This window comes from Galendromus occidentalis, unplaced genomic scaffold (genome assembly GCF_000255335.2).
Source record: "Galendromus occidentalis unplaced genomic scaffold, Mocc_1.1 scf7180000077477, whole genome shotgun sequence".
Lineage (NCBI taxonomy): Eukaryota > Metazoa > Arthropoda > Arachnida > Mesostigmata > Phytoseiidae > Galendromus > Galendromus occidentalis.
Genome location: NW_003805465.1, coordinates 1,738,812 through 1,750,408, shown reverse-complemented (window position 1 = coordinate 1,750,408; position 11,597 = coordinate 1,738,812). Strand labels below are relative to the sequence as shown.

The window sequence follows — 11,597 nt, the reverse complement described above, 5'->3', positions numbered from 1 at the left end:
CGCACGCACTTTTATCCTCTGAGATCTGCCACTGACTCCATGTAGCGAAAGAGCGATCTTAGGACTCCACCTTCTGAACAATTGGCACCCGATGAAGACGGTACTGGCCAAGCCGATGGACAAAGCGATCCGAGAGGCTAGCTGCCCGGCACTCGAATGGAACGAGAATCTATTCGACGTCGGAAGGCAGCACGGATTCTCTTCGAAAGATCGTGTCGGAAGTCGAAACATCGGTGTACATATGTAAAATTCTCCGAATATTCGGACTCAGAAAGCGCTGGGGTCGTTTCTAGACTTCGGCTGAATTGTTCGTCAAATAGTTTCTGATTCCATTGCAGATCGAATTGACAGGGGGAAGTAACCTCGAAAAATACTATTGTCCTTGACCATCTGTGAATCTTCTATTTCTGGATTTGAAAGGATTTGATTTCTCGAATCGAATAAAGCGCTGTCGCGGACATCTTACACCTGAATTCAAAACGCAAGGAGAGTTTTAATGATGAGCGCCTCGCACCGATCTATTGAAGACATGAGCTCATTTCCAGTCTTACATAGTCGAGATTCGCCTTCGAGTCGGATGTTGTATGCCGAACGGTTATCCTCGTCCCGTGGTGTTCATCCTTGTGTCCGGCTTATTGGACCGGGTTCAGCTCGACCCATGCCCAGGGGGACTGATCAGATACGGACATTAGCCGATGACGCTTCAATTCCTCTCGCGTTCCGACGCTTTCAAGATGACAGGGAACCGGAAGCAGGAGCTCAACCCCTTGTCCCCGAAGACGCTCACCTCTACGAAGCTTTCCGTCTGAAATTATCGAGCTCACCTCTGAAAAACGCATACCCTTAGGCAACGTCATCTGTATCAAATAGACGAGCTCAAGGCTCAGTTTCTCGTTCAACATGCATCACTTGAGCGATTTAGATAAGAATTCATCTATGAAAGTTTCTACATACATAGAACTCACAACAGGCATATTGCTCACAGGCATTGAAATGATCCCCCCGTACTCGCGATTCTGAAAAAGATACGAAGATCTTCAGCTGCGGGACGGGATAAATCTATACCGTAGGGATGTTTGATCATTTCGGAAATGACCGGAGCGCACTTGAAGGGGATAGGCGCCCGATTAGTACAGAATCCGTTCTCTCGTTCATCGATTTCCTCTCGCATTCGGTACTTACTCTTCTCACGGGACACTCTAATGCTTCGAGGCAAAGATCAGGCTCAAGGTTCGGAACGGGGACTTGGATTCCAAGAACGTCGATCGTCGCCGATATGGTGACGTTCTCACTGTCCTGCATAAGATATTCCAATCGTCAATATTACGGGAACCATAAACTCACCCCATGCACGGCTTACTATCGGGAAAGCGGATCATTCGACGGCTGTTGAGACCAGAATAGGCATGAGGTTCCAGCCACAATGCCGGACGGTTCACTGCTCGTACCTGATCGAAAATATAGTCGAAGTTGAGGGTGATATTCCTCCCTTTTGATAGTTGACAGGGACTCGCTGAGCAAGGAGATACCTCCAGCGACCTCAATCTCCCGCGACCTGGGACGTCTCCAAAGAGAAATTCGTTGGATTATGAACTCTTGAGGAACGAATGTTATATACAAGGGTCTATGATCATCATCAAGCATCACATTATGTGCAACAGCGTCATAGAATTCTTAATAGCCACCACAGGGTTCAGTGTCGATGATTCTCTGGCATGTCGTTTCAACCACTGAATAGAGAATCCACAGGGAGCCGATCAAGTACATTTCCCCCCGTCCGGTCACTTCGAAGCTACTAACGATCCATTGGGGAAAGAGTTTCGCGAAGTGGGGTATCCATTTAGAAACACTGAGGAATATTCATCCAACGTCATTCGTTTGGAATAGAACGGAGATCAAAGAATTCCTCCGAGATGTCTGTGTCTTGTCTTGACGTCACCATCTTGCCTCTATAGGACAACTCATATATCGATCATAAGATGCCGTCCTCCGAAACGCTGAGCGTGACCGAATGCATTTGTCGAGTTTCTCATGACCGACGAATAGAATCAAATCGAGTTCCGGTTCTCGACCGTGACTCCCTGGCCGAAGAGGTGGTTGTTGGGAAGCTCAATTTCAGGATGACCTCTTTTTCAGAGTAAGCTCTCGACGTGAGAGAATATTTTTCTGGAATACCGCAGCCGATCGGGATCCCGTGAGCTCGAAGCGGTGACGTTCATTGCAGCGTCGTCGGTCGCAGAATCTGAGGCATGAGCTTCAGACAGCGGCGTTGTAGGAATGTAGTCCGGGCAGGTAAGATCCCTCCTGATGCTCGACTATGGAGCGGGTCATCAGCCTAGATCAGCGGTTCCAAACCTTTTCACTTCGCGGCTCCCCGGAGAACCAAAAATTCTCTTGCGGCTCCCAGGGTGCCCAGTGCCGAGGAGGCTCTCGCGGCTCCCATCTCTTCTTCCTCCTTTTTCACTGGTCTCATCCCTCTTGACGAGAGAGTCAAGATATCCGGTGCTCTCTCATCTATTCATTCAAACATTGATGGCCCAAGGGGAGATGCTCAGTGCCGAAAGATGACGTCGATCCCTTTCGGAGCCCTCCCTTAAAATTGACAAACCCTGAGTGTCCGGAGCCTGACCTCTACCGCTTTGTGAGCGGCTCCCCAAGAAAAGAGTGGCGGCTCCTCGGGGAGCCGGGGATCCCAGGTTGGGTACCGCAGGCCTAGATCATGGGTACCAGGGAATTCATTGGGAGTCCCTCCGGGAACAAAATGCGCATGGGACAGCAACCTCGAACTCTATAACTCCGGGGCTTAGAGTGGAGATGAGTGATCGCTTCCACCTGTCATGAGCGGCACCAGCCCCGGTGTACTTCCGAATTGGAATGACAGCACATCAGTGATCCCGATTCTGGAGACTGTCGAGGGGAGTCAAGGAGTTCTTCCGATTCAATGAGCGAAATCTATTTATAACACCAATATGCCGATGGCTTCCCCAGCCATCGGCACAAAATCACTCCTCTCACGATACTTCCTAATCCTTCTTTCGCTTCGAGCTTCGTCCTCTCGACGTCCCAGTAGTGGATTCAGTTTTCGACGCGATATTTCTGAAGGGCCGAGGTTCCAAAGGGAGCTTCCTCTTCATCAGGAAGAAGGTCCTCATCTCCCCTTTCCCTTTGATTTGCTTCATGTGGGGACCGTCCATTTCGTAGTCCTCCGCAATGATCTCCGCAACTATGCTCGTCACGAGACAGGATCCTGATTTGCTGTTGTATTGCATTCGGGAAGCCTCGTTCACTGTGTTACCCCAGATGTCGAAATGAGGTTTGACAGCGCCGATAACGCCTGCCACCACGCGGCCAGCACTAATGCCGCCGACCAAGTCCAGAGAATGACGAGCGGCGCTTTCGAAAGTCGCCAGGCGAGCGGACATGGCAAAGTACAGATCGGCGAGTAGGGTCAGGTCGCTATCCTTCGGCTGAGAGAAAAAAACATGAAATCTTTCGTTGGGATAGAAGCTGAGTGCTTCAATGGATATGAAGCGCGAGTCTCGACGCCCTAGATTTGACGTAAGCTTCTCAGACGACGCTACCTTACTTCTGGCATCCAGGAGGCCTACAGCGCACATGTACGTAGAGCCTATTATTTTTATCTTTTCGATGGTATGATAGGTTTTCAAATCGAGGAGTTCATCAAACGCTGATATGATCTCGTTCAGAACCTTGAGCGAGTCGAGACCCTTCTTCTCGCGCTGCATCTTCACGAAAGCTTCCTCAAAATTCGAAATTTTGACGAACATGACTCCAACTCGTTCGTAGGACTCGTAGTACATGTCCTATAAAAAAGCGGCATATATTCGTAATATATTGCTAGTAGGACGATGCGATGGGACACCCGAGCGATAATGGGGCAGCAAAGCCCGGTCCCCCTTGGGGGAGAAACTCTAGGCAGAGGGGCCGGGAACGGACCGTGTATTTCTTCTCGGGACGCAGCACGTAGTATCTGACGACATGGACAGGGAGAAGGTTGTACAGCATCCGACGGTTGCCTTCTTTGAGCTCACGGGCCTCCTTCTGTTCGCCAAAGGCCCGGTTCGCCATGTAGAAATCGGTTCTTATGGACTTCTCCACCTTCAGAGAGAAATTCATTCAATGGCGGCAACAGGTTGTAAAGGATCAAGACATAAACAGTTCCTCCACGGGAAAAGGTGGAGAGAAGGCGAAAGAAACACCTCGTAAGACCGCCCGACGATCAGAAGCCACATTCCGGTTACCACCGCTGTCGCAATCATTTGCAGAGGAATTCCTTCGCTGAAATAGAAGGAACCTGAAGGATCATATTCATAGATCACAGATTGCTCGACGCTCTCATGTGTTGTGCTGTCGCAGATCTCCCGAGCCGGCGATTCGATATGAGGAGCGATACCTTACCCATGGCGTTGGTCGAAACACATGAAGTTCTCTGCATGAGTCACTGTTGCGATCAAGTAGAAGCCAATGCTTGAAAGTGTGGCGACGTGCAATTTGATGATGGACGGGATAGTGTCGAAAAGCATTCCAAGCGAGAGGCAAGCCATCGCCAACAGGATGATGTATAGCGGATTCGAGCATTCGCTCAAGGGTAAATTAGTCGTGAAAATCGTAAAACAGGATTTATGGAGGTTCCTAAAATAGGCGGACTAATAAACTCAGATACCTGTCTCGGTCTCTATTCTCCAGCAGAAGTCGCAAAGGGCTATGGGAAGTATGGCTTGCGCAGTGCAAGCTGTCGGGATAGCAGTGAAGCTGGATTGCGGAATTATTTCGAGATTCAGGACCGGTCTCTATCGAAGTTCTGATAGTGTTTTCTGGCCATACCATACCGGATGATGTTGCTTACTATATTCATCATGATCATATACGATAGAGCTAAAATTGAGGTCACGCAGACGGGGACTCTTATGATAGACAGCCGCGGCAATTTGATGATGAGATTCGCCCTTCCTAAAAAAACCAGAGCCACGATGAATGCGACCCAAAGGATCAGTGCCAGAAGACAGAGTGGCAACATGATCGTCCTGTAATGAATCAAGAACCGTAGTCCCCTCTGATCTCCGGGTTGAACCACAGCGGAGCGGAGCGTCGCTGACACGAGCCCCGTCACAACGGAATTCTGCGTACATCGCAGCGTTTCCCCTATCCCGCGGCAGGCTTTCTGTAGACTCGATGATCGAGGAAATTCGTGGCATCGAGTCCACAGATTTGTGAGGAACGGGATTTCAAGAACCTTTGTTCGTCGTGACGGGGCTGTACTATCTTCTTGATCGTGATATTCCCCTGTCTTAGTCCTGTCTTAGATTGAAGGAATCTCACGTGGAAAGCGTGATGTTTTGAGTTAAAGTGAGGAGAGAGCCTAGCAGCAATAAAGCAGCAATGCTCGATACGAAGCTTGGGTCCCGCAACCAGGAGAACTGCGAACAGCGGGGATGATTCGAATAGTCTGAGCTGTTCGTCAATACTATGAGAATATGAGCCCTCATAACTGCGAGGGTGGGCATCGGCCTAATTTGAGCCATATCACCGGCGCAACGCCTTCCATCAATGCTTATTGTATGGACTCTCGGCAGAGGCGGATCAGTCACTCCATACGTAGGAGAATCGGATGCGGGTGACGAGCTCACTTTTTTCTCCAGGTTTTTCTTCTGGTACGTTAGGGTCACGGGGTTGAGTATATCGCGAGTGTTCCCGTCTGTCCATCTCTGATCGATAACCCCCTTCAAGTATTTGGACATGACAACGAGATTGTCTTCCACAGAGGCTTTTCTGGAAGGAAGAGAGAGTCCTCGCCATGTGATTCGAATATAGACTACTTGGCATCACCAGGCTCGTCACTCGATATCAGACTTGTCCTTACATCACCATACTTACTTCGGCGGTTCCGAGGTTTTCTGAGGAAGGAGAAAGAAGGGAATCGGACATTCGAGCACGGAGCATTTCCAGGGAAAGATTCGCACGAGGCGTTAGTGGGGACCAGAATACCTCCCGTCGGGCCATGATCATAAATCATAACTCACCTCGATTGAGCTTCCGTAGGGCTCCTTCAAGGTAACTTTCTTCTGCGATTTATAACTGAATTAGATTGGAATTCCCTGATCGACGTATAATTGTTGATAGCAGCGAGATTCAGGCTCCAGAGAGGAGCGATGAGTAATTTTGGTGGCCCCCAATCATGGAGGTAAATTAATTGAGCCGCAGCTCTTCCCAAAAAATTTTTCATTTTCGGGATAGAGAATTCACTGTAAGGCGGTCGGAAGACGTCCGAGATGGGGCAACATCGTAGGTGGGCTACGGTCGTAAAAGACGAGGGCAGAAAGTCGGGGCGGAGCCGATGCGGCTTGGGGGATTCGATCGACCCAAGCCCCGGGACAGTCCGAGAGGTAGAGGATGCTCAAGAGTCGCTCTCTGATCAGGCTAAGGCCGTATTTAATTCCGTGCCGTAGGAATTGATCCGAGGGGACGTCCAAGACCACCGGACTGGAGAATAGTAGAGTTGCCGCGGCGTCGATGGTAATTTTTTCACTGTGATGGTGATCATCTGCTCTACATAGAGTTCGAGGCAAAATTCACACGCGTAGCGCGAAGCTCCAGCCCCGGATGCGAAAACCAGAGTCCCAAAGGGAGCCAGGGACGATCGAAGCCTCCGAACAGAACTTGGAAAAGGATCGATGATTTGCGTATCGGGCGGCTGCGGCATTAATTATGCCCTGGATACTGACCGCTCTGATAGCTTCCGGGCTTAGCGGAGTCGGTAGCCTATGGGTAGCTTTGTCTCACTAACCTTTATCGGAAGGATCTCTTCGACCTTCACTGGAAGGGGAACCACCAAGTGACCTGTGATGCCGAATGCTTCCAGGTACTCGTTCGTCTGACCAGGTTCGACCTTCAGAGCGCCATTCAGCAATCGATTCGTAGCCGGACTGATATGAACCCGCCTTCTCTTGTGAAAAATAATTCAGATATTCCGAGACCGTGCGAGCTCCCCCAGCCATTATTGAGCAAGGGTACGAATATAGTGAGCTCATCGAATGTGAATATAGTACATGAATTCGCCTTCTATCCGTCTTAGCAGATGATGCTGGTCTCACCCGGGCAAACCAGCGGACTCCATGTTGTTGGCAATGGTGACATCAGTCGAGAAAACTTCGTACTGCCATTTCCTCAAACCGACGACGCCCGAGAAAACAGTTCCCGAATGGATGCCCACTCGCATATCCACTTTGCTGGGGAGCTCCACGCGGTTTTGCACCTGGGAAGCGAAGCGGTCAGGATAAGCACCCAACTCCCCCTGACTCGAGGCCTCGGAGTCCTTTCGCTCAGCGAGGAACCTCTGAGCTCCGAATTCCGAGCTACCATGATCTTATCCGGATTACCTCCTGCACGACGGCAACGATGTCTAATCCTTGTCTGCAGGCGCGGTAAGCGTGATCATGGACTGGATTAGGGAGGCCGGCGACGCAGACGTAACAATCTCCCAAGATCTTTATGCGGTAGCAGTCATTCTGGAAGAGATCTGCATGAGAGCATGCTCAGGAAAAGCGTCTGGACGTCTTCTAATGTCAAACATCTTTGTAGATTTCCAGACTCTAGTCTGGAAATCTTGAGAGCTTGCCTTATGCGCGAGCTTGTCCATATTTCCGAAAAGCTCGTTCAGCAGATTGACTAGTCTCTCAGCCGTTATTTGAGACGACAGATTGGTGAAGCCCACAATGTCCGCGAATAGAATCGAAACGTTTTCATGCTTTTCCAGGTAGACGTTAAATTTTGTATTAATCTGGTAGGGCCGGATGGCGTCCTTCTTTATTCTAGCGGCGAGAGATTCCGGAAGGACCGAAAGCAGCAGGCGGTCCTAGGTGCATGAGAGAATTAATCGGAGCGAACGATCTATGAATTGTCTCCGGAGGAGCGCTCGCATTGAGCGGGGAGCAGGCATTCACCCACCAATTTCTTATTCTCGGTGTCCAGGTCTCTCTTGCAATGGACGCTGTTCTTCGCACTGAGGAAGGCTTTCCGTATTGCCCTCATCCTGAATTTGTGGATCAAGGATCCCGCAAAATTGAAGAAGAAAAAAATCAACATGTTCGCGAGAACCTGGAAACGAGGTGGAATCCAGACGAGGGGAGAAGAATCGTCTTGTCGAATAATTGGTGATCCCTCCCTCACATAATCGGGTCGCTCAGAGAAAAATCGGAAAATTATTGGACCCAATTGAGTTTCTCACCAATGATGATGCGTTGCCGAATCCCTGTATTGAAACCACGGCTGTATGGAGAATTGACAGGCCAACCGTGAGGGGCAGCATTGAGCTCTTCTGGTGGGGCGTCATCGCCAGACAGATCAGCGTCGTCAGACAGACCTCCCATACTCCATGTGCGGGCGTCAAAATCAGTTTTTGGCTCTGTCGCGGCATGGCTTCCTGAACGATCGAGCGTCGTACCGATCCTTCGTGCAAGGCACCCACAGGCAGGGCCAAGAGGGCAAAACAAGAAGCGAGTACTACAAGGAAACGTGGAGTGTTCCTTAGGGACGAGTACCCGAACATTTCGGTGTAATTAAGGAATAGAGAAGTTCCCGCCGCGATGCAGATTAAGGAGCGGCCCATTCCTGACAGGGAGAGAGTTGCTCGATGGCTTGCTTCCATGTACACCAACGAAGCCGCGAAAAATAGTAGAACTGCCGTGGCGACGACGGAAATCCTCTTCTGTACTCTCCTGCAGAAGTACTCGAATATCCGATCGAGTTGCACCAAATTGCTCGAAGCTGCCCGACTGGAGAAAGGCCAGGGGAGTTTCGCAGTTCCTCCGCGTTTCTTCTCGACGTCGGTACCGATCGGTGCTCCCACCCTCGGTCCTTCGGGTTTCGCCAAAGCTCGGCGATCGCCGATCTTTTCGGCAATCATCCTCACGATTCACGATGACCACCTCAGATATGGAATAGTGAACCGCTGTGAGTCCGCGAACTACGTTTTCTCCGAGAGAAACACAATCGCAGCGGTGACTTGCGCAGCAATTTCCTCGAGGAATACGAGTTTGTTGGCGATGTCTTAAATCTGATAATTAGATCACGCCCTATCACATGTCGTCTGCGAGAGCTTCTCGTCGAGGGATGGATGAGCCTCGAGTCCCATAAGGATAGCCGGTGACCTTGCGTCAACGATTCGATATTCAACATCTATGTCGACCGTGTTGACGTGAGGAGCAAAGGATTCGAACCATGGGAGATCTAAGCTCGACATCGAGAACCTCTTTAAGGATCCGGAGCCAGAGAGGCGGAAAGGGACTCGGGGGGGGGGGGAATAATCCTTGATAGATCGGTCTCGCGAACGGAGAGGCTCCGTCGGAGCCCGTCGAGCGACCTGTCCTCTTCGGCGGACCTATCCCCCAGTTCAGCTTTCCTCCTCGGTTATCTCGACTCTCGCTTCGGGCTGAATTTCGCGTCTAGTTACGATTGCGATTCGGAGGATCTGCGGACCAAGCGAGTAACAAAGTTGCGTGATCTAGTCAGTAGCTCCCTTTAACTAGGTCCATGGTCATCGAAATGATCGAATGATGTGCTCCCATGCTGCGGAGACGATTCAACGAGCCTTCGTTGATTCAGTTGCTCTCGAAGTCACACAAAGCGATTCTGTCGTTTAGGGAGACGGAGCACAGTAGGACACCTGTGATAACTTCGCACCTTCTCTTTCAATGCTTCAATAGTTACCTCCCCTTCAGAGGGTACTCTCACATTGGATGAGAGCGACATATAATTCCGCGCGAGGGTGAACTGTCCATCACATACGAACCATCTATCCGCTGAAGTCGACATGAATCTGCTCAGGTCTGACTTAAGTGACAAGGATTATAATGGAGTCCCCTGTGGAAACGCGCGAGATGACCCTGCAGTTTAACCGTGTTTCCGTCTCTTTTTGCAGCGTTATTTTCGCGGTGCTCTCTTTCTCATCGGTTCTTGTGGCACAGTCGATAGCAAAGCCTTGCGGAGGAGGCAAGGCGGGCAGTCCTCCTCCACCTCCACCACCGCCGCCGAGCGATGCGCCCATGAGCTCATAGAGCCATCGCTAGACGGTAGGGTAATGAGGGACTGATAGAGCTCGAATCGTTGATCTGTCAAAGGGACATTATGAGCTTGTCTTCAGCATAGCTTCGAGAAGATATTCCGCGCACAGGCGATGACGCGGATATTCATATCGTCAGGTTGCGCCAAGTTGTGTTGATTTCATTTTTCCATTAGTCCTCGTGTTTCTTTATAGCATTCATGTCACTGGAGGTAGTGGTCATCGGCAGCGAAGCAGAAGCATGACGACCCTCAAGCTCGATGAATAAATGTCAAAAAACGCTAAAAAACTAGAGAGTATTCTCGCTTGATTGCTCTCCCATTCCCCTTCATCCCGCTTCAAGAAATCCATCGACCGATTTCATCGCGAATCCTGGATGCACCAATGCGATTAAGTCGGCTCAGTCGTCGATCCTCGGCGATCTCATGAACGTCGTAGGCGGAGCTCACTCAGATGAGCTGCCATCGACTGACAGAAGCGCTAAGACAGCTCGATAGGAATCGTGGAATCGCCACGAACTGGGCGTCCATGGAGATCCATAACGAAACGAAAAGCCCACCCTGTCCGCTCAATACCGACGGAGCCTTTGCGGCGGGCAGGATTGGCATCTCCACGACGACCCCAATGCGCTGGAAGCGGAGGCCCACTTGGCGATAACATTACTGTAGCGCGATGATGGGCTCACGGTCGTCTGCTTGCATCTGCGCTCGATAATTCGCTCTGACATGCTTGAACGAACGAACGTACGCCGGGAGCTGCCTGGCTCCGTGCGACAACGCTGACCAATCGGTAATCGTTGAGGGCGAATGCTCCGAAAATGACTGAGGAGAGTACTCATCGATGAAGACACGAACCGCTAACATGTGGGGAGTGACCCGTGAGAGGGGTCAAATCGGAAAGTCACGGCAATGAATTAAGAGATCACCGCAAGGAGTTGATTTCCCGTTCGCGGTGTCGAAGTTTCTCCGAAAATAGAGCGTCAGAAGGATCGATGATGATATTTGTAGGAAAGACTGCCATCTTTGCGGAACAGAGCTCCTTAGGGTAAATGCACGTCATCCAGGATGCATCCCACTTGATTGAGCCTGTCAGACGATCAGCGTGCGCCACCGAGCATAAAACGTGCGATAGGAATCGCCTCAGAGGCCCGAGGTCCCGCAGAAAGCCCTCAGGTACGGCAGGAGGCGGTCCCCATCCAATTTCGACCCAGTCATGGAAATCACGGACGACCATATGGGATTTGTCATTTTTGCGGCTCCCTGCCTATGCTAGCGGCACATTTGCTCCCGCGATCTCGCTCCACATTCGTGAGCGATACCCTCCTTACTCGCGTAGCTATGTAGCGTTCCCTTCGAACTCGGATTCGAAGCGATGGACGAGTCCCGCTCCACTCCATCTTAGCTCAGCGAGGTCGTTCTGAGACGTCGAGCAGGGACTTGCTGCTAATCCAGAGCACTGCCGACTCGAGATGAATAATATGGGCAGGGCGCGCCGCCTATCCCGACTTCAGAGAGGTTCC

The 11,597-nt window shown here is 50.7% G+C and overlaps 2 protein-coding genes across 2 annotated transcripts; both read right to left on the bottom strand.

Annotated features, from left to right (window-relative positions):
- Window positions 1-789: 789 nt before the first annotated feature.
- Window positions 790-1,767, bottom strand: LOC100908374 (NPC intracellular cholesterol transporter 2). The gene is made up of 5 exons (XM_003745146.1): window positions 1,686-1,767; window positions 1,449-1,564; window positions 1,183-1,296; window positions 955-1,016; window positions 790-826 (listed from the first exon to the last, which is right to left on the bottom strand). Exons 1-5 carry the CDS (start codon window positions 1,765-1,767, stop codon window positions 790-792), a joined length of 411 nt encoding a protein of 136 aa, XP_003745194.1.
- Window positions 1,768-3,023: 1,256 nt separating this feature from the next.
- Window positions 3,024-8,923, bottom strand: LOC100908232 (Ca(2+)/calmodulin-responsive adenylate cyclase-like). Its single transcript, XM_029111978.1, has 16 exons — window positions 8,246-8,923; window positions 7,966-8,115; window positions 7,637-7,873; window positions 7,398-7,526; window positions 7,113-7,273; window positions 6,806-6,959; window positions 6,042-6,083; window positions 5,896-5,915; window positions 5,649-5,790; window positions 5,341-5,438; window positions 4,851-5,045; window positions 4,420-4,653; window positions 4,221-4,299; window positions 3,958-4,119; window positions 3,582-3,824; window positions 3,024-3,467 (listed from the first exon to the last, which is right to left on the bottom strand). Exons 1-16 carry the CDS (start codon window positions 8,921-8,923, stop codon window positions 3,024-3,026), a joined length of 3,168 nt encoding a protein of 1,055 aa, XP_028967811.1.
- Window positions 8,924-11,597: the final 2,674 nt, after the last annotated feature.

What these genes read in the sequence shown, in the direction of transcription:
- LOC100908374 (XM_003745146.1), bottom strand. Translation starts at nt 1,767, where the DNA reads ATGTACTTGATCGGCTCCCTGTGGATTCTCTATTCAGTGGTTGAAACG. An exon ending in CATCGACACTGAACCCTGTG is followed by an intron (nt 1,565 to 1,685) that starts GTGGCTATTAAG and finishes TTCTCTTTGGAG; the next exon opens with ACGTCCCAGGTCGCGGGAGA. An exon ending in TCGACTATATTTTCGATCAG is followed by an intron (nt 1,297 to 1,448) that starts GTACGAGCAGTG and finishes TATCTTATGCAG; the next exon opens with GACAGTGAGAACGTCACCAT.
- LOC100908232 (XM_029111978.1), bottom strand. Translation starts at nt 8,923, where the DNA reads ATGATTGCCGAAAAGATCGGCGATCGCCGAGCTTTGGCGAAACCCGAA. An exon ending in GAGTCCGCTGGTTTGCCCGG is followed by an intron (nt 6,960 to 7,112) that starts GTGAGACCAGCA and finishes TCACAAGAGAAG; the next exon opens with GCGGGTTCATATCAGTCCGG. An exon ending in TCGTCGGGCGGTCTTACGAG is followed by an intron (nt 4,120 to 4,220) that starts GTGTTTCTTTCG and finishes TTCTCTCTGAAG; the next exon opens with GTGGAGAAGTCCATAAGAAC.